The 22,972-nt window shown below is 39.8% G+C and overlaps 1 protein-coding gene across 5 annotated transcripts in view; it reads left to right on the forward strand.

Annotated features, from left to right (window-relative positions):
* tnpo1 (transportin 1) overlaps positions 1 to 22,972 on the forward strand; it is a 185,869-nt gene that overhangs the window by 42,989 nt on the left and 119,908 nt on the right. For 3 of the 5 annotated variants that reach the window (XM_041185762.1, XM_041185765.1, XM_041185767.1), the window contains 2 exons: positions 2,582 to 2,695; positions 3,317 to 3,392. In XM_041185762.1, the coding sequence (XP_041041696.1) occupies positions 2,582 to 2,695; positions 3,317 to 3,392 (190 nt within the window). Of the gene's footprint in view, positions 1 to 1,408; positions 1,428 to 2,269; positions 2,440 to 2,581; positions 2,696 to 3,316; positions 3,393 to 22,972 lie in introns of those variants that run through there. The other 2 variants (XM_041185768.1, XM_041185766.1) reach the window with 2 other exon arrangements.

Below are 22,972 nucleotides of genomic sequence, written 5' to 3' on the forward strand. Positions count from 1 at the left end.
GATTAGGAATGAGCAATAAGGTTCTTTGTTCCACAAAATCATTGGTGGATCTTGAGCGGTTTATTGATTATAAATCAGGTGTATAGTATTGTTCTGTTGGTACGGAAGATATGAGAAGTCATTGTAGTTGATCAGCGCATTTTAATGTAACGTAATATGCAGAAAGATTGAATGTGTACAATCATGACTTGGAAGTAGTTACAAAGTAGTTATGATAAACATTTCTGGCTTTTTATATTTCAACAGAACTGATACTAAAATGCTGTCTCTGGATTTAAATTATTTTTAGTTAATATTAACTGACATGTGCTGAAGGCCATTGAAGCAACAACTGAAATGAGAAATTGTGACATGGCCTCAAGGTACATGACATCAGTGACTGATACTAAAGTAATTTATTTTTGGTGCATTTCTGAGTTCTGTTGTATACGATGGGATTATTAGGTGGTCCTGAAGCAAAATTAAATGTCCAGAACAGGGAATATGCTGGATTGATCATGAAGCACAGGTGTCTGTGTGTTTGATAAAAACATGATTGTGCTAACCTATAGTGCTACTCCACTGTCAAGTTGCATACTGAGGCATGAATGAGGCTGAAATCCAGCATATCTAGGATCTGTGCCCCTTCCCCACCCACTTCTGGAATGGAATTGAGTTGCACTGTAGATGGTGGAATCTTCTCCACATCAGTATATGATCTGGACTATGGCATAAGAGACACAATATCAACATTTGCAGATGGCATTAAAATAGGGAGTATGTTTAGCTGTGAAGAGGACTGTAAGTGACTTCGGGAAGATAATTGGCTGAATTTTTTTTTAAAAGTGTAGAGAACTGAAAAAGGAAATAAAAGGAGCAAAGAGAGTGTACAAGAATAGATTATCAGGTAACATAAAAGGGAACTTAAAATGTTAAAAGACATGTACATTGTAAAACACTAGCCAATGGAAGGGTAGGGCTAATTAAAGGCCCAAAAACAAGATCCTTTTGTGAGGCAGAGCACATGGCTGAGTTCTCAAGACAAGGATATGGCAATGTCACAATAAAAGAGGGGGTAATGAGAGAAAATTGGATGGAGTAAAAATAAAGAGGAGGTGCTTAAAAGGTTGTGTAATGCTCAAACTAGAGAAATCACCTGGCATGAAAGACTTCTGTTATGTGGAGACACTGGGGTGGCTCTCCTTAGAGCAGGGGGTTATAGGGATATTTGACAGATGTTTGAGGAGTTTTGATAGAATAAATAAAGAGAACTTGTTTCCAGTGGCAGAAGGATCAATAACCTGAAGCCACTGATAGGTAATTGGCAAAGATACCAAAGGTATCATGGGAAACAATTTTTATGCAATGAGTTTTGAGGGAGTTGAGTAAGCTAAGAAATTATATGCTGGTAAAATTATAAAGGAGTAGAACAAAGACATAGGCTTCAGGTAAGTAAATCTTTAAAAGTAGGAGAACTGGCTGTAAAAGCTATAAAAGGATAATGGATTTTATGTTTTATAAATGGTGGCAGAATTCAAAAGCAAAAAGATAATGCTAAATCTGTACAAATCATTGGTTAGGCCACAGAGAGAAAGCTGAAAACTTGATACAGAGGTGTTCAAAATTGAGGGACTTTGAAATCAAATTTAATTAACTGTTCTACTTGGTCAATGCATTTGATTTTTTAAAAGACAAATTTAAGGTGTTTTATGAAACGAATAAAGGGACATGTTGGAAATTGAAGGTTGTTAAGAGATTAAATATTCCACCAGAAATTCTGACTGAATCAGACTATAATATTTAAAGTGGACAACCATTTTAAAAAGAAAAAAAAGGCATATAGGGAACCACCAGGGATGGAGGGAATGAGACGAGAAGACTGGTGCAAGCATGATGTGCTGAATGTAAAATTCTGACTTGAAGGTATTGGAAGGACGTGTGTAATCAGAATACACCTTAGCATGAGGAAGGGAATAAACGGGAGAAAAACATCTGATAGGAATTGATGTAATTTATTTGTGGGAATGCTGTTGACGGTGGTTGATGTAGAGTCTAAAGAACATTTTCTGATATAGGACCAATATTGCTCAGTTGCTACGTTTCTGTACCTATATTGTTGATTTTTCGTCGATAAACAAAGAACAAACGTCGTCAAAGCAGTTTTCTAAAATTTATTTTTCTCTTGCTGGTCCATAAAATATTTTTGATCTCTGAATCCAAAGAATATAAACTCAGTATCTCTAGGACCCAGAGAAGGAGATTGGCAGGTTTGTGGTTGAACGTATGACCGGTTGCGCATTAGGACCCGGAGAAGGAGCGAGGCTTTCAGTTCTGTTGTCTGACTGGATTGAAAATTCGCCATGAGTCTGTCGTTTTAGGCCTTGCAGTGCGGTGTCAGTAGAATTGTTGTCACGTTTGATTGAGGACGAAGAAAACACGTACCTCGTAAAGTGCAATTAGGTCTGTAAGAAATTAAGAGGAGTTTTAATTTTGCGTTGCGGGACAAGGGCAGGCATTAATGGTGAGCAGTGAGTTGAATGTGTTTGTAGTGAGTGGCGTTTGACCCGACTCTCTCCCTCTCTCTCTCTCTATCTCATTGCAGCAAACCAAGATGGAGTACGAGTGGAAACCAGACGAGCAAGGGCTCCAGCAGATCCTGCAGCTACTGAAGGAATCGCAGTCTCCAGACACGGCCATCCAGAGATCGGTTCAGCAAGTATCCTTTGCAAAGCGGCCAGCCTAACTTATTTTATTAAAATCGCTCATCGAAACGTGCTCGGACGGGAAATGTTCCCGTATTGTCGTGTTCGAAAGGAGAGGATCAAGAATGAAGCAGTTCGGTGTTGCGCCTAAGGCGGAGAGGTTGAGGGAGACACGTCTCTCATTTTTTTTTTAAATTGAAATGTTCGTATGCGTCTTTTTTTCTTTAACTGGTTTCACTCTTCCATATTACCGATACAGTGCGCTACCACCAGGCTGAACGTGAAGTCTGTGGCGTATGCAGTTTTACGGAACCTTTTTTTTAAATGGTGCTTTAACACGAATGGCATGCTTAACACACCATCGCCATGCGCCTCACGTTGTATAAATTGGCCGATGGGGGAAGGTGAAAATTGTAATACGTTGTTTTAATTACGAGACCTTAATTCATTTTATTTAAACGATAAACTTAGGTCTGTTTTGCAGATTTGGTGTTTTGTTAAACTATTAATAGATTAGACGGTATTTTTAATTTCATTTCTGTTTTATCTGGGAAACTCGACCATGTTTTATTTCAAACCTGCTCAGTTTCTCTAGTTCCTTAGTTGTGAAATATTTCCTTAGCTTTTTTTTAAAGAAACTGGAGCAACTTAATCAATATCCAGACTTCAATAACTACCTGATTTTTGTGTTGACAAAGTTAAAATCGGAAGGTAGGTGCATTTGGTGTTTTTAGAACCTAAGTTCTATTTACTGACTCATTTTAACTGAATTTAAACATAATCTGACTGCAAATTGTATATTCACACTTTATGCATAACAGAACCTTAACAAAAATATAAAGAATGAAACTTGCTATAAGTCTATTTTTAAACTGTTTTGTGCACATTTGCAGCAATTTATAATCCCAAAATTTTGAGATGCCAAAATTGGCAAATTATAAATTGTACTACTAAACCATCATTTAGCTCATCCCTCCTCCCTTGGTCATTTGGGCTATGGATCTTGACCATAAGTCAAGGGATCTTAATTGTAGAAAAAGATTTGCATGTCTACAATGAATTTATTCAACCTTATTCATGGTTTACAGATACATTTATGTTCAAAGTTGATAGGAACTATAGGCTACTGCAATTAAGGTCAACATTTCTAAAGTTATAACACCTAACACTGGATTCAATAGAAATTTAAACTGAAATGTATATTTTGTTATTGAACATGTGAAGTGCAGTAAATGGGGGTGGTTAGTGGCTTAAATTAACTTGGCCACTTCAGATTTTGGCGTACTTGTCATTGTTAGTCTGACTACCAATAACATGTCTGCATTCTAGTCTACTCTCATAATGGCAGTGTCATATGATTTTACTTTTAATTCTGATCTGATAAAGGTCAGAAGGCCTATGCAGCTTGAAATTTACTGAAAGTTCTGCTAAAAGAAAGCATCTTCAGCTTAACTGCTTCTGTTGAAGACAGTTTTATGCTGATGACCAAAGTGTCTGTGTGTTTTATGTTAAAACTAGACAAAGCTGTTCAGAAACAGACATTGTGTTGATCTGAACCCTGATGTGATATGAATAGGGAAAGCCGCTCAACACTCACCCATTCCATCTATGGAGTGAAATCATATGATGTGGCAACTGAAGTAGTGAAAAACAAAAATCTGTTACTTTTGGCACTGTGAAACGTGTTGATAAGTGACTAAAGCAATAGTTGCACAGATGTCGATTTTTAAAATGTTTAGGAAAGAGCTTACATTATTATAGCACCTTTCGCATCCTCTATTTATCCCAAAGTGCTTTACAGCCAGCAAATTACTGTTGAACTGTAGTCGCTGTTTTGAGGCAAATTGAGCAGCCAATTTGCACAGATGTCAGTGAGACAGACAACCAGTTTACAGAAGTAAAATACTGCGAATGCTGAAAATCTGAAATAAAAAATGCTGGAGTCACGCAACATCCGGCAGCATCTATGGAGAGAGGAACAGGATTGTCATTCCAGGTCCATGAACTTCCATCAGAACCGGCTGATAGCCAGTCATTTTGTTGTGGTGTAGAGGATAAGTATTAACTAAGATATTTCAAAATCCTCTCTGGGATCTTTTGCATTATGGAACATATTTTCTTTAGTTTTCTTGACTAATATTGATTGGCTAATATCGATTAAGTGTAACACTTGCAGTGATTTTAAATTTGTCTCATTGGTAGCACTGTGTCATTTATATCATTAGACGTGAGCAGTTGAAAATTTGCACTATATTGGCTTTCTACCTTTTAAAACAGTACACAACAGGCATTTCATTTTCTGATGTTACTTTTCTTTGCTATTTTACCAGATGCCCTATCTTTGAGACAGTATGTGATTGCATATCTTAATATCTATTCTAGTTATAGAAATCAACCTAGTTTTTTTTAAGTGGGCTTAAGACTTAGTTGTGAGGTACATCATTTTTTAAAACAGTTTCATAGTCTTGTCCATGAATTGAAAGCCTGTTTATCATTTAAGTTCTGTTATTTCTTTTCGGTGCAGATATGTTTTTGTTTTCCTTTATACTTACAAAGGTTTAGTCATTGTTGGATATATTTCCACTGGTCACTTCTAATCTTTTAGTGCAGTGGCCATTATCCCCATATAAGCCTTAAAAGTTGAGTGTAGGCATGACCACTGGGTTTTGCAGCCATGCAACTCGCCACTGATTGTGTTGTAAAATCCGAGAGGAATTTCCAAAGTTGTTCTTGAATTGCTTGCAGGATTTCTTCTCTCTTTGCTTGTCTCAGGAGGTGGGGGTAGGTGAACACTGTGTGGGTGTAGTATTGATTTATTGGAGTGGGCTTCAGTCTTTTTTCAGTTTTATGTTTTGTGTTCACATGATATTTCAGCCGGGGTTTCTGGAACCTGATCAGAAATGGGGACACTTGCCCTCATCCACCCTAGGGTACTGAGGCTAAATGTAGTTGCCCTGGTTGAGATCCACTTCCTTGGACGAAGTACCTTGGGGGAGGTGATGATGTAGTGGTAATCAAGATGCCCAGGCACATTGGTTCAAATCCCACCACAGCAACTGGTGGAATTTAAATTCAGGTAATAAAATCTGGAATATAAAGCTAGCCTTCATAATGGTGACCATGACAACTATTGTCGATTGTCATAGAGTCATAGAGTTCTGCAGCACAGAAAAGGGCCCTTCGGCCCATTCAGTCTGCGCCAGTCAAACAAGTACCTAACTATTATAATTTCATTTTCCAGCACTAGGCCCATAGCCTTGTATGCCATGGCATCGCAAGTGCACATCCAAATACTTCTTAAATGTTATGAGGGTTTCTGCCTCTACCCACCCTTTCAGGCGGTGAGTTCCAGATTCCCACCACCTTCTGGGTGAAAAATTCTTCATGTCCCCTCTAAACCTACTGCCCCTTACCTTAAATCTATGCCCCCTGGTTATTGATCCCTCCACCAAGGGAGAAAGTTCCTTCCTGTCTACCCTCTCAATGTCCCTCATAATTTTATACACCTCAATCATGTGCCCCCTCAATCTCCTCTGCTCCAGGGAAAGTAACCCCAGTCTATCCAATCTCTCCCCTTAACTAACAAAAAATCCCTATCCTTTTAGGGAAGGAAATCTGCTGTCCTTACCTGGTCTGGCCTACATGTGACTTCAGACCCACAGCAATGTGCTTGGACTCTTAACTGCCCTCTGAAAAATGGCCCAGCAAGCCACTCAGTTCAAGGGCAATTAAGGATGGGCAGCAAATGCTAGTCTTTCCAATGAAAAATAGATATCAAACTTCTTTGTTCCATAAAACTCAGCAACTAACTCGATATACTTGCTTAGCCAGCAAGGATGCTGCAATTCAATTCTGAGAGCAGTTCGATTTGTAAAATGGTTTAAAATAATGTCATAGTTAGATCAACATGAGCAGTTTCTGGTCGTGTGATTCGTTCATTCAGTCAACTTGAGGGATGTTTGTCTGCCCAGATGGATTGTTTGCAGATAGTTCCAGTTGATGTGAAATGGCTTGATACTGAATTTAAAGGAAAAATACTGTGAAAGGAATTATAAATAATGTGAGCATTTCTTTATTTAACTTGAGAGTCACCTGCTAGTGCTTTAATTGTGGTTTAGCAGTAGGGAGTTCACTTAGCATACAGCTAACATTGGTTATTATATAACTGATACTCAATTTTCTCATTGTCTACCTTTGTAATTTGCTCGAACTAATATTCCAATGTTTTTACTGCAAACATCTGAAAATGAACGGAAATAAAGGAAATGGGTGCTGTTTGGTGCATGATTTTAATTTCTAATGCAAAAGTCCTGATAGTGAGATTTATGCTTTAAGATAACGTTAGCTTGTAAGAATTGAGACAAACGGATGCTATACTGCTGACAGACAAGTTTGCAATAAAGTGTCACAGATCTGAAATGTTAATGCAGCTTCTTTGTCCACAGATACAGCTAGACTTGCTGAGTATTTCCAGTATCTTCTGTTTTTATTTTAGATTTCCAGCATCCATGATATTTTGCTCTTAGACAAGTTTGTAATTTGTCTTTGGGTAGTGATACTAAATGTTTGGCAATAGTGTGATAAATTTAGTTTTTCTTTAAGCTATCCCCTAGCATCTGAGTTAATAACAATTTATATTTTTAAATAAGTACTTGGAAACCATATTCCCTATGTTTTCTTGTGAGGTTGCTGGCAACAAATGCTGGCAACAGGAAATTCTTTAATTATGGCACTAATGGAAAAACACAAGCTATATAAAGTCCAATTCACTTCAAAGGCTGACCTCACCCTTGTACCCAGCTCTACCTCCTTTTTTTTCCCAGGCTCCCAGATTAAAAAAAACATGTTTTAAAAAGTATTGTGAACTATTTTTCTAAAGTTGCACCAAAAAACTTGACTTCCATATTCAGGAAATGGTCAGCAAGTGTTCTTAGGGAGACCAATGGATTTCCCTACAGTTCACAGTTTGATTTAGAGACTGTGCTTAAAAATGATACAAGTCATTTACAAATTTAGCCTAAGTTATTTCAGTCCCAATACCATTTCACAATACACTGAAGAAGCTACCTTTTTGAAAATAAAGGTTGGCATAAACTCAGCTGAAGCTTGTAGGCTGATTTCTTGTTTGCTAACTGAATTTACATTTTATAATAGTATCTGGAGAGAATCCAGTCCGCTCAGTTCATGAATTAGTGGAAAGTCTGCAGTGCAGACATAAATTCATTGAATGCAGTTGTGCCTAATTAGAGCAGGGGTACCATTCTCCATACTAGCTCACTTTGCTTGAAGAGGCATTTGATTCATTTTAGATTAAACTAACTGGCCATTGGTTTGCATTGTTGAAACCAATAATAAACGCACACACGTTGGAAACGCGCCGTAGATTTATCAGTATCTGAAGAGTATGGTTCATGTTTTGGTTGTTGATTTTTAGAACTGAAATGATTAGCAAAGAGTGAACATTTTATATTTTACAGCATTCTACTGGGAAATTTACTGTGTTTCCTTCAAGTTCTTAATCAGAGTTATTGTTATGTGCTTGAGAAATGTAAATTAACTAGCATAATGAAGGGCTCATTATTCACTGCCACAGTTCACTTAAAAGTGAATAAATATACTGTGGTTTCACTTAATGTGAATTCATAGTAAGTGGAAAGTATAAAATACCAGTATGTATGGTTGAACATGAACTGACCCTTGTTACTTTGTTATTCATAAAGTTGGATATAAAGAATTCCCTGAACAAGATTCATAGAAGCATGTAAATGCAAAATCAGCTGTTACCTGTTAGGCTATGGATGATTTTTTAAAAATGTATTGAAAGTGCATCAGAACGTCTGAGGACTGAAACATACATGAATTTTGAAGAATTTAAAAAAAAATTTCTTGGGTTTCACAATGCATTGTAACTGTACATAGGCTACAGTTTCACAAAGATTCTCAAATGAGTTCAAAATCTATTCTACACAGAAATTCGTTGGAAGATTCTGTCCAATATCACATTCTATTCTAAACATCTGGAGGCTTCTTCAGAATAGAGTTTTGAATTCTAGTGCAATACTATATGCCTCATTTTTTAACCCAAGTTATAATTGAGCTTGCAAGCTGATAGTCAAGAAATCAAAAAGTTGATCAACAGTTGATTAAAAAAAAAGGGGAAGGAAGATCAGTATGTTGTTCCTTCTAACCTAGAGGTGGGAATTCAAAATACTCTAATTTGGGACTTCCCATCTTGAACCATTTGAACTTTGCTGTAAAGGACACGTACACTGTTGTAAACAAAACTAACATTTCTGACCAGTTTTGTTCATGAGGCAAGTACAGAAACTTCGTGGCATTCAGTGTGTTTGAATAAGGAGCCAGACAGATGTCATTTTTCCATTTTTGAGCAGCTTTTGAAGGGACATTGCATCTCAGACAGCAACCCCCGCATTTCGGTTTTTAACTGCTCATGTGCGGTCAGTAGCAGTTGCTGTCCGTTTCTGATGTAAGTAATGGCTTTTAGGTTCACTATAGGAAAATTCAGCCCTATGTTTATTAAAACAGTGTAACTATCAGCTTCTGACACAAAACAATGCTTCTTTCAAAAAGATATTGGGGAAAGTGATGGAAAAGAGATGGTGGTTATTTAAAATGGCACTGCAGCTTAATATTACATAGCACGTCAAATCTGTATGACTTTAAACTTATTTTTATCATCTGGCCTTTTTATTGTAAAAGGGCACTGCTTTACCTTAAGAGAGCAATGCCTTGTGCATTGCATAGTCTAAAACTTACTTTATAAAATGTTATCGGAGATTTACTAAGCCCATACCTCTAAATGCTATTGCAACTTAAGACACTATACACACGCTAATTTCTTTTCAATTTTTTGGTGGGGGGGGGGGGGGCGGGGTTGGAAACGGCGATACAAATATGAACAAAGATGGGATTTGAAATCTATAAGGAAACTCAAGAACAGAAAATACTGAAGGTAAGCCAGAATCTTTACCCTTTTCGTTGTATTCTCACAAAGGCGGACCTGAATAGCAATTAATTTTTGAAAGCACTCAAGCTTCTTAGCATTTTTTAGATTTGCTACCTTTGAAGATAAGGAAAAAGGCTGCAGGTAAATAGCTAGATTGCTGATGGTATTTTTTATTTATTCTTTCATGGGATGTGGGTGTCGCTGGCAAGGCCAGCATTTGTTACCCATCCCGAATTGACCTTGAACTGAGCGGCTTGCAAGGCCATTTCAGAGGGCAGTTAAGAGCCACCCACATTACTGTGGTTCTGGAGATTCACTAACTAGAGGGATAATGTGTCCTCTGCAGTCCTAACCGAGAGTCCAGAAGGTTGTTTTGACTATAGGGTGCAAAGGTAAAGGATATCTCTTGAGCAGCTGGAGAGAAACTTGCAAAGGGAGAGGGAAGATCCAGTTGTCATCTGACTTACTCTGAATGGCACCATGGGGGATTCACTTGTGATTCATTCAAAACAACACATCTGTGAAAGCAGGCTTCACTTCTAAAAGTAAAACAAAGTTATGTTTTAGAGCTGGAGTCTGAAACTTCAAATTTTTAGCGTTTTGTGACAAACAGCTATTAAACACGATGTGATCCAAGGCTCTTGTTACTTAGGATAGATACTGTAACCTTAAAGAGACACCTTTCTGTATTATCAGCAGAATAATACATTGTGCGTGGCATGATATGACACTACTGATCTTGTGAAATGGTGCACCATTCGGCTTTATGGGCAGTGTCTCAAGTTATTTAGTATCATTGTAGGAAAATAAATTCATTTGTAAAAAAGCTGATATAGGTAAAAATTAGCCATGTCATCCGAAGAACAACCAGGATGAATAATACAGGTGAAGTAGGTTAGATCTGATCTATTTTAATGTATTATTGCTACAGTAGTGGAAAAAGTACAGCGGACACTTCTGCAAAGGTTTTCAGGATAGCATTCTCGAAATATCTTTCTTATATTTGTTGTAAAACTTTTCGGATCTGGGGAAAGATATTTTTGTCGCATTTTGATCATTTTTTCCACTTCATATTCCTCAACAGCAAGCATCAGGAATAAAATGTGATTTAAGGTCATATTGTACAGGAGTTTGATTCATTTTTTAGATGTTTAGAGTATTGTTATAGAAAAGCTATTTTAATAGTTTCATGCATAAATGATTATTTGAAACGTAGTACTTATGGTAATTGACCTGAAATGAATTGTCGTCTTGGTGCCTGTGAACAATGAAAAGATTTCTATTTTATACGCTGTCAGCAGTTGAGTGCACTCTTTTGACACAATGTTAGCTAAATTTTAGGCTCTGATTGGGAAGATTGATATTTAAATTAGTCTTTGTTGATCATAAATGTTAGAATAAGTTTTTTATGAACTGAAAATACCAAGGCTTCCTGGGGAGACAGCAAAGAAGTTGAGCAATTGAGCTAGGCAGTATAGCACTGGATCCTAAAGCAAAATTTAGTACTGGGAATCTGAAATAAAAACAAAATGCTGGGAATACTCAGGTCAGGTGGCATCTCTGGAGAGAAAAAAGGCCAACATTTCTGATTGATGACCTTTCATCAGAACTGGAAAAAGTTAGAAATGTATTAGGCTTTAAACAAGCCCTCTTTTCACCCAATCATTGGCAGAACCTTCAGTTTCTTCACCCCTACTTTATACAATTCCCTCAACACTTCTACCTTTTTTGTTTCAGATTTCTTGCATCCGCCGTATTTTGCTTTTATCTTCTACCTTTCTACTCTTAGCTTTTGAAAACCTCAGCACCCATAATTTTGACTAGGCTTCCAGTCAGCAATCTAATCTTTCCTCTCCGTTGTTTGATTTCTTGTTTCTGTTTCTATCTCCCCAAACCCCCTCTACATTGAAGCATAAAACTATGTTCTATTACCAGCACCATATAAATGCAAGTTCTTAAATGTAGCTTTTTAATTTTTTTCCTTTTAGTTTACTTGCAATAGTTTTTCTAAACATCTTTAAATTTAGTTAGCTCATTTTATTTATGAACAAGCAGTCTTAATACCATTGAGAAAACCCTAGCACTTTAACCCTTTTATGTCCTCTGGTTTTCTTGTGCCTAATAATGAATTCATTGACTGAGGAACACATCTTTTTAGTCTAGCCTGTTTCTTGTGTGAATTTTGATCAATTACTGTTTAACTACAGCTGAAACCTTCATGTGTACCTTTGTCACCATCAGACAGTTACAGCTAGCCTCCTAACCTCCATCTTCCACAAGCCACAATTCATCCAAACCTCTGCTGCCTGTATTCTTTAACATGCACTACGTCTTGCTCATCCCTGTTCTCAATGACCTATGTTAGCTTTCAATGCCCCAGTGCCTCCAATTTAAAATTCTCACCCTCATGTTTGTTCTTTGTGACTTTGTCATTCCCTATCTCTAGCTTCCTCCAGCCTACAACACTTAAATTCTGCATTCCTCCAACTACGGTCTCTCACACACCCCTCAATAACTTTGCCCTGTCGTTGGTGGCTGTACCTTTACTGCTTTTTGTTGTGGAATTTCCTTCCTAAACTTTTCCACTCCATTCTTCACCTTTCAAGGTTTCCCATAAACCTAACTAAGATATCAGTTGGTTACCCCTGCTAATATCCCCCCTTTTGACTCAGTCTCAACTTTTGTCTGATTATGTTTCTGTTAAACATCTTAAAATGTTTTTGTATGCTAATGACATTATATAAATGCAGGCTAATTTTCTTCCTCTTCTCTCCCTCCCTCCCACCTTTCCAATATGATTTTCTTAACTCGAATTTTACGTAAGAGTGGCCTGGGAGCTTCCATCCAGAGGTAATTGTCCTGAGTAATCGTGACATTGTAATTCGCAATTGTGCCCTTGGATTAGGATAGGGCAAATCAGCCAGGAATCCCATCTTTCAATGGACTCCTCTCTACTTCACTTTAAAAGTCTGGTTGTTAGTTGGGGACAGGAGTGGATGGCTCACCTCAAAATAGAATAGGCTGCTTGCTCCTTTCTGTTTTCACCAACACCCCCCCCCCCCCCCCCCCCCCCCCCCCCACCCACCCACCCACCCACCCACCACCACCACAAAAAGAAGCAATTAAAGTGTGAACTTGTATGGTTTATTGTCACAATAAGACAGTGCATTTGCCCAGTGAACAATTGGGATGCTCTTACGTTTTATTTTAAACAGACATTTGCTGTGTTGCAGATATTAAATTACAAATTGACAACGATTCAATTTGTTTGCTACTTGTGTAAATTACTGCCTTTGTCTTTTGTCTAAATTAAGTCTTACAGATTTAAAAAAACAATGCATCACTTTATTTCCTGTTACTTGGATTATATATCTGTCATGTAGATGTGTTGGAGTAGCTGGAGGTTAATGCAATTGATTCAACTTACTTTGCCTTTTGATCTTTTTTTTAAAAGATGGTGTTTGAGCCATTCTAGATAGAGACAAGTTTGACTAATTAAAATGTAATGAACCAAATGTGTAAACCAGCCAAACAGAAGTTCACTTCAAGAGATCTAAAATATGCGTGCAGAAGCTGATTTTATTACTTTTCCTACACATTGGTTTTCTAGTTCTACGGGGAATTTTGTATTGAATGTATCAAATCTGAATTTATGATCAAATGCCTTAAGTTTCTTATAAACAATGCATTATCAATGGAGATCATTGATAATGCAGTTACAAATTATAGTTCCTGAAAGTGTGAAATGTATTGATAGCAATCCACATATGGCATCTTCGACAAAATTCTGCCTGAGTAGACTATGTTAATATAACTGCTTTAGTTAATGCATTCTGTGAACTTGAATTTATTTTTTAGAAATTGATTGCACATATTGGGTGTGAACCTTTTTTTGCAGGTCCTGTGATGTTAACCAAAATGTGCAAGATTAAAATTTCTTCCAAAAAACTGAAAACTTAAAAAAAAAACAATAATTCTAGGCTTTTAGAATTGAGTATTTTTATTCCATGTTTCTTGTGCATGTTGTCACTTTCCCCTGCCCCAGAACCCCACCCACAAAGGTGCAAGTTCATAGTGAATTACTGCAATTCCTTAGTATTTTCCTCAAGAAATCACTTTGCCAATGCTCATTGCCAAGGATTGCAGATTATTAGACTGACCTGCAATTCTGTCCTCGCCTGTCAACTGCATGTGCTTTTTCCAACTTGGGTTATGGGTAACAATTGAGGGAATCCTTAATTCTGGATGATTTTTTCCCCCTTTCCCCTAGCCCTGTTCAGTGCAATTAGGTGTAATCAGGATAGAATCATTGGTTGCAGCATAGGAGTTTGTACTGGCTCTCTGACAAAGCAATTTAGCTGGTCCCACTATTCTGCCCTTTCCCAGCAATTTTTTTTCTCTCCAGATGCTTATACAATTCCTTCCTGAAAGCCACAATTGAATGTATACCCAAAACCCCCTCAGGCAGTGCATTCCAGATCCTAACCACTGACTGCATCAAAAAATCTGCTTTCCCTTATGCTTTTGGTTGTTCTGCCATTTGTCTTAAATTTGTGGTCTCTGGTTCTTGATCCCCCCCGCCAGTGGGAATAATTTTCTTCATATCTACTGTCTTGCATTTTGAACACTCTCCTCTTTTAATCTATCCACGGAACTAAAGTCCCTCACCTCTGTAACCATCCTTGTAAATCTTTGCTGTGCCATTTCTAAAGCCCTCACACCCTTCAAGTGTAGTGCCCAGAATCGGTAAAACACTCCAGCTGAGGTTGAAAGTGTTTTACACAGGTTTATCAAAGCTTTCTTTTTGTACTTTACACCTATTACTTACTAAGCCCAAGATCCCTTGTGCCTTTTTGACTACTTTCTCAAACTAGCCTGACATCTTCACATCTTCAATGATTTTTGGACATCCCCCCCCCCCCCCCACCCGTGTGTCTATTTCTGCACCCCCTTTAGAATTGTACCCTTTTTATTATATATTGCCCCTCTTCATTCTCCCCAACCAAAGTGAATCACTTCATACTTCTATGTATTAAACCCCATTCCATCAACCTGTCTCCAAGTCCTCTTGAAGTTTATCATTATCCTTTTACGTTTCACAATATTTCCAAGTTATGTGTCATCCGCAAATTTTGAAGTTGTGCCCTGTACACCAAGGTCTCGGTCAATAATAAAAATAAAGTACAATTTTATTTTCTATTCATTCATGGAATTTGGGTGTCACTGGCTAGGCCAGCATTTATTGCCCATCGCTAATTGCCCTTGAGAAAGTGGTGGTCAGCTGTCGTCTTGAACCATTGCAGGTACTATTAGGGAGGGAAGATTTTGTCCCAGTGACAGTAAAGGAATGGTGACATATTACTAGGTCAGGATGGTGAGTGGCTTGGGAGGGGAATTTCCAGGTGGTGATGTTCTACAAGGGGTGCAAGAGCAGAGGGACTGACAAACAGACAAACATATGAATTAGGAGCCTACTCTGCCATTCAAGAAGATCATGGCTGATCTGATTGTAACCTCAACTCCACATTCCTGCCTACCACCTTTCACCTTCTTGCTTATCTAGGGTCTATCTACCAATTCCTTAAGAAAATTTAAATACTCTGCTTCCGCCACCTTTTGAGGAAGGAATTCCCAAAGACACACGACTGTCTAGGAGAAAAAAGATTCTCGTCCTCTCCATTTTAATTGGATGTCCCCTTATTTTTAAACTGTGACCCCTAGTTCTCGATTCTCCCCGAAGAGGAAACATTCTTTCCACATAACACACTGTCAAGACCTCTCAGGATCTTATGTTTCAATTAAGTCACCTTTTTCTTATTCAAACTCCAGTGAATAAGAGCCCAGGCTACCCAACCTTTCCTCATAAGACAACCTGCCTATTCCAGATATTAGTCTAGTAAACCTTACCTGAATTGCTTCCAACGTCTTAAGTAAGGAAACCAGTACTTACACAGTACTCCAGATGTGGTCTCACCAATGTCCTATATAACTGAAGCATAACCTCCCTACTTTTATATTTGATTCCCCTCGCAGTAAATGATAACATTCTGTTAGCTTCCCAATTACTTGCTGTACCTGCATACTAATCTTTTGCGATTCATGAACTAGAACACCCCCTCTGTATCTGAGCTGTGCAGTCTATCAGCATTTAGATAATCTTTTTATTTTTCTTGCCAAAATGCACAATTTCACATTTCCCACATTATATTCCATTTGCCAAATCTTTGCCCACTCACTTAACCTATCTGTATCCATTTCTAGCCACTTGTCCTCTTCATAACTTACCTTCCTACCTATCTTTGTGTCATCAGCAAATTTAGCAACCATACCTTCAGTCCCTTTATCCAAGTCATTTGTATAAATTGTAAAAAGTTGGGACCTCAGCACTGATCCCTGTGACATGCCACTTATTACAACTTGCCAACCAGAGAATGACTCATTTATGCCTACTCTGTTCCCTGTTAGCTAGCCAATCTTGTACATGCCAATATGTTACCCCACACCATGAGCTTTTATTTTCCACCTTTGACGTGGAGCCTTATCAGATGCCTTCTGGAAATTAAGTACAGCATATCCGCTGGTTCTCCTTTATCCACAGCACACCTTCTTAAAGGATCTGGGAGGGAGGCAGAAAGCAGGAAACTACAGCTTAACATCTGTCATAGGCAAATCTTTAGAGTTGCAGGCTGGCAAGTGCCTTGGTCCTGATGGACTTCATCCTAGGGGGTTAAAAGAAGTGAATAGTGAGATAAATGATCTGCTGGTTTAAATTTCCAAAATTTCCTAAATTCAGGGAAGGTTCCAATCAATTGGAAATAATGAATCTAACTCCTTTATTCAAAAAGGTGAGGCGGTGGATAGAAAGCAGGAAACTACAGGTGTGTTAGCTTAACATCTGTGATAAGGAAAATGGTAGAAGCTGTTAGAAGCAAAGAAACTAGGAGCAGGAATAGGCCATTTGGCCCTTCGAGCCTGCTCTACCATTCATTATGATCATGGCTGATCATCCAACTCAGTAGCCTGTTCTCGCGTTCTCCCCATACCCTTTGATCCCTTTTGCCCCAAGAGCTATATCTAACTCCTTGAAAACATACAATGGTTTGGCCTCAATTACTTTCTATGCTAACGAATCCCACAGGCTCACCACTGTCTGGGTGAAAAAATTTCTTCTAATCTAATAGAAATTTATTGTTAAAGACGTTATAGCGGGGCACTTAGATAAATTCAGTATTGCTGATAAAAGGGACATGTCAAAGCTTTTTGTCATGCAATTATCAGGGTACTTCGCAAGAATACCAATATCAGGGGAAAGCAACAATTTATGTGGTATGAGAAGAGAGTTACTTATTTTCTTTTTTAATTGGAAACTCTTACTAACTGCCCTTTTATATTTCTAGCTAGCTTTCTCTTGTACTCTTAATATTTTCCACCTTAGTAATTTTTTAGTCATTCTCTTTTTTATATTCAGTTGAATCTTCTGACCTGCCACGCAGCTTTGCACACTTTATCTTTAGGTTTGATACTACCTTTAACTTTTTTAGTTAGACACAGATGGCAGGCCCTCTCCTTGGAATTTTTCTTTCTCATTGGACTGTATCTATTCTGTGTATTCTAAAATATCCCCTCAAATATCTGCTACTGCATTTCTATCGAACTATCCCTTTGCTTAATTTGCAAGTTCGCTCTAGCTAGCTCTGCTTTCATGCCCTCATAATTGCCCTTATTTAAGTTTAAAATACTAATCTTAGACCCACTCTTCTTTCCCTCAAACTGAATGTAAATTTAAATTATATTCTGATTGCTGTTACCTAGGATGCCTTCACTATGAGGTCATTAAGTAATCCTATCTCATTGTGCAGTACCAAGTACAGTATAGCCTGCTTTCTGGTTGGTGCCAGAATGTGCTGTCCTGAGAATCTATCAGGAAAACATTCTACGCATTCTTCATTTAGGTTACTTTTGACCATCAGCTTTTTCCAATCTAAATGTAAATTAAAATCCCCTTTTGATTAAGGTTGTACCTTTCTGACAAGCTCCCATTATTTCTTCCTTTATACCCCATCCTCCCTTGTTGTTACTGTTAGGGGGCTGTCTCTCCCAATGGTGACTTCTTAACCTTTATCATTTCTCAAGTCTACCCAGACTGTTTCTACATCCTGATTTCCTGAACTTAGGTCATCCCTCTATAATGTGCTAATGCCATCGTTAATTAACAGACTCACCCAACTTTTCCTAGCTTCCTGTCCTTCCAAAATGTCATGTCCCTTTCAATATTTAGGTACCAATCTCTCACCTGCAGACACATCTCTATAATGGCTAACAGATCGTACTTATTTATTTCTATTTGAGGTATCAGTTTTTTCATCTGTTTTGTTTCGAATGCTACGTGCATTTAGTTTTCTCTTTGTATTATTCTTGTAACCTCTAACCTTATCTTCTGACTTACTCTTAGATTTGTACTCTGTCCCTTCCTGTCACTGCCTGTATATCATTTCCCATATTCATACCTTTCTATCTTGCTTTGTCTCCACTCTTTGATTTACCACATTTCCCAAATTTGATCCCTTACTCCCACTATTTATTTTAAAACCTTCTGTACTTCCCTAGTCACGCGGCTTGATAGAACACTGGTTCCGGCACTGTTCAGGTGTAGACCACCCCAAAGGTGGGCCATGGCAGACGGAAGAATTTGAATTCAATAAAATATCTGGAATTAAAAGTCTAACGATAACCATGATACCATGGTTATGTTTGCTGTAAAAACCCATCACGAATGTCCTTTAGGAAAAGGAAATCTACCGCCTTACCTGGTCTGGCCTATATGTGACTCCAGACCCACAACAATGCGGTTGACTCTTGCATGCCCTCTGAAATGGCAAGCGATTTAGTTGTATCAAACCACTACAAAGTCTCAAAAAAGGAATGAAACTAGATGGACCACCTGGCATCAACCAAGGCACCAGAAAATATACTGGCAACTCAACCCTGTCAATCCTGCAAAGTCCTCCTTATTAACTTCTGGGGGCTAGTGCCAAAATTGGGAGATCTGTTTCACAGACTAGTCAAGCAACAGCCTGACATAGTCATCCTCACAGAATCATTCCTTACAGATCATGTCCCAGAAACCACAATCACCATCTCTGGCTATGTCCTGTCCGGCAGGACAGACCCAGCAGAGGTGGCAGCACAATGGTATACAGTCAGGAGGGACTTGCCCTGGGAGTCCTCAACATAGACTCCGGAAGGCAAAGAAACCTCCTGCTTATTGCCACGTACCACCCTCTCAACTGATGAATCAGTACTCCTCCATGTTGAACACCGCTTGGAGGAAGCATTGACGGTGGCAAGGGCGCAGAATGTACTATGGGTGGGGGACTTCAGTGTCCATCAGCAAATGTGACTTGTTAGCACCACTACCCCGGTCTGGCCGAGTTCTAAAGGACATAGCTGCTAGATTGGTTCTGCAGCAGGTGGTGAGGGAACCAACAAGAGGGAAAAGCATACTTGAGCTCATCCTCAGCAACCTGCATGCTGCAGATGCATCTGTCCATGACAGTTTCAGTAGGGGTGACCATTGCACAGTCCTTGTGGAGACGAAGTCCTGCCTTCACATTGAGGATACCCTCCATCATGTGTGGCACTACTACCGTGCTAAATGGGATAGATTTCGAACAGTTCTAGCAACTCAAGACTGGGCATCCATGAGGCGCTGTGGGCCATCAGCAGCAGCAGAGTTGTGGTCGAACACAATCTGTAACCTCATGGCCCGGCATATCCCCCACTCTACCATTATCATCAAGCCTGTAGGATATGCCAGGAGCAGCACCAGGCATACCTGGTGAAGCTATAACACAGGACTACTTGCATGCCAAACAGCATAAGCAGCAAGTGATAGAGCGACAAATCCCACAACCAACGGATCAGATCTAACCTCTGCAACATCCAGTTGCAAATGGTGGTGGACAGTTAAACAATTCAGTGGAAAGAAGGCTCATATCCCCATCCTCAATGATGGGGGAGCCCAGTACGTCAGTGCAAAAGATAAGGCTGAAGCATTTGCTACAATCTTTAGCCAGAAGTGCCGAGCGGATGATCCATCTCGGCCTCCTCTGGAGGTCCCCTGCATCTGAGATGCCAGACTCCAGCCAATTTGATTCACTCCACATGATAAAGAAACAGCTGAAGGCACTGGATACTGCAAAGGCTATTGGCCCTGACAATATTCCAGCAATAGTACTGAAGACTTGTGCTCCTGAACTTGCCGCGCCCCTAGCCTGCTGTTCCAGTATAGCTACAACATTGGCATCTACCCAGCTATGTGGAAAATTGCCCTGTACACATAAAGCAGGACAAATCCAACCCGGTCAATTACCATCCCACCAGTCTACTCTCCATCAGTAAAATCATGGAAGGGGTCATCAACAGTGCTATCAAGTGACATTTGCTTAGTAATAACCTGCTCACTGACGCCCAGTTTGTGTTCTGTCAGGGCCACTCAGCTCCTGACCTCATTACAGCCTTTGTCAAACATGGACAAAAGCGCTGAACTGCTGAGATGAGGTAAATGACTGCCCTTGATGTCAAGACAGCTTTTGACTGTGTAATCAAGGAGCCCTTGCAAAACTGGAGTCATTGGGAATTGGGGTACACTCTCCACTGCTGTGCTCATAACTTGCACAAAGGAAGATGGTTGTGGTTGTTGGAGTTCAGTCATCTCCATTCCAGGACATCACTGCACGAGTTCTTCAGTAGTGTTGTCAACCCAACCATCTTCAGCTGCTTCATCAATGACCTTCCATCATCATCAAGGTCAGAAGTGGGGATGTTCACTGCTGATGGCACAATGTTCACCATTCGTGACTCCTCAGCTGCTGAAGCAAGTCCAAGTCCAAATGCAGCAAGGCTTGGACAATATCCAGGCTTGGGCTGACAAGTGACAAATAACATTCCTGCTACACAAGTGTCAGGCAATGACCATCTCCAACAAGAGAGAATCTAACCATTGCCCCTTGATGTTCAATGGCATTACCATCACTGAATCTCCCACTATCAACATCCTGTGGATTACCATTGACTAGAAGCTGAACTGGACTAGCCATATAAATACTGTGGCTACAAGAACAGGTCAGAGGCTAGAAATCGTGCGGCGAGTAACTCATCTCCTAACTCCCCAAAGCCTGTCCACCATCCACAAGGCACAAGTCAGGAGTGTAATGGAAAGCTCCTGACTTGCTTGGATGAGTGCAGCTCCCACAACACTCATGAAGCTTGACACTGTCCAGGACAATGCAGCCCGCTTGATTGGCACCACATCCACATACATTCACTCCCTCCACCACCGATGCATAGTAGCAGCCGTGTGAACCATCTACAAGCACTGCAGGAATTCACTAAGACTCCTTCAACAGCACCTTCCAAACTCACGACCACTACCACCTGGAAGGACAAGGGAGGCAGATAAATGGTAACACCACCACCTGGAAATTCCCCTCCAAGTCACTCACCATCCTGACTTGGAAATATATCACCGTTCCTTCATTGTTGCTGGGTCAAAATCCTGGAATTCCGTCCCTAACAACAGTCTGGGTGCACCTACGACACATGGACTGCAGTGGTTCAAGAAGGCAGCTCACTGCCACCTTCTCATCGGCATTTAGGGATGGGGAATAAAATGCTGGCCCAGCCAGCAAATGAATATCCGTGAATGAATTTTAAAAAAAAAATAGATCATGGGGACTGGATGATCCTCCTCCTACTTCAAGTTCCTCTCCGGTCCTGAGCAGATATCCTGAACCCTGGCACCAGGCAGACAACACAGCCTTGTGGATTCTCTCACCTGCAGAGAACAGTGTTTATTCCCCTGACTATACTGTCCCCTACTGCCACTACATTGCTTTTTGCTCCCCTCGCTTGAATGGCTTCCTGTACCAAGGTGCCATGACCTGGGGATATACGTACATAAAGCATTGAAGATGGCAGGGCACGTTGAGAAAGCAGTTAAAGCATACATAATCCTTGGCTTTATAAATAGGGGCAGAGTGTACAAGAGCAAGAAATTTTGGATGGTGTATCTGTATAAAAGTCTGGTTTGCCCTCAGCTGGAGTATTACATCCAGCTCTGGGCGCTGCACTTTAGGAAGGCATTGGAGAGCGTGCAAAAAAGGTTCATGTGAATATTCCAGTGATAGATTAGAGAAGTTGGGCTGTTTTTCTTGGGAAAGAGGAGATTTTATATAGATTTTCATTTAGTGCACAAGAGGTGGCCATTTGGTCCATCAAGTCCATGCTGCTCCCCCTAGAGCATTCCAGTCTGTCGTCCTCCCCTGCTTGGTCCCCTGCAAGTTTATTTACTTTAAATGCCTATCTAATTTCCTTTTGAAATCATTGATTGTTTTTGAATCCACCACCCTCGTGGTAGAGTTCCAGGTCATTACCACTCCCTCATAAAATAGGGCTTCCTTGCGGTCCCCTGCGTCTCTTGCCCAAAATCTTAAATCTCTGACTGCTAGATAATAAGGTTATGAGGGTACTTTTTCCTTGCCTATCTTATCTAAGTCCCTCATAATCTTGTACACCTCTGTCAAATCTTCCCTCAATTGCCTTTGCTCCAAGAAGAACAACCCCCAACCTCTCCATGCTTTGTTAAACACTCTCAGTACGTTCTGTCACCTTCATAGATCGATGTACATGGTCCCCCAGGTCCCTCTGTTGCTGCATATTTTTTAGAATTGTGCAATTAAGTCTATATTGCCTCTCCTATTCTCTTCTGCCAAAAGCACTTGTATATTAAATTCCTTCTACCACAGACAGGGTTGAGGTTGAGGACCCTGTCAGCCACATTGGGGAGGAAACCTCGGCTTAGGAAAAAGGAAGACCTATTAGAAGCGCCATAGAACCATAGAAAAGTTACAGCATAGAAGGAGGCCATTCGGCCCATCTTGTCCATGCCAGCCTGAGGATTATGGAAGGTAGCATCATTAGAAGAAAAGCAACAGAGGTGGAGAAACTGAGAGAATGATGGTCCTCATCAATGTTTGACTCCTTCACTTCTGCCCTCATCTCTTGCCCTCCCTCCCAGAACCATGATCGGGTTCCTCCTGCCCTCACTTTTCACCCCACCAGCCTCTGCAATTGAAGGATCATCTTCTGCCATCTGCCTTCACTCAGTCCATAAGCATGACCCTGTCCTTCCTGTCGCTTGCCATTTAAATTCACCATCTTGCTCTCACACCCACGTTTCTGCCCACCACAGTGTTCCAGTGAAGCCCACCACAAACCAGGAACAACACCTCGTCTTCTGATTAGACACTTAACAGCCTTCTGG

Source organism: Carcharodon carcharias, chromosome 4 (genome assembly GCF_017639515.1).
Source record: "Carcharodon carcharias isolate sCarCar2 chromosome 4, sCarCar2.pri, whole genome shotgun sequence".
In the NCBI taxonomy this organism is placed as follows: Eukaryota; Metazoa; Chordata; class Chondrichthyes; order Lamniformes; family Lamnidae; genus Carcharodon; species Carcharodon carcharias.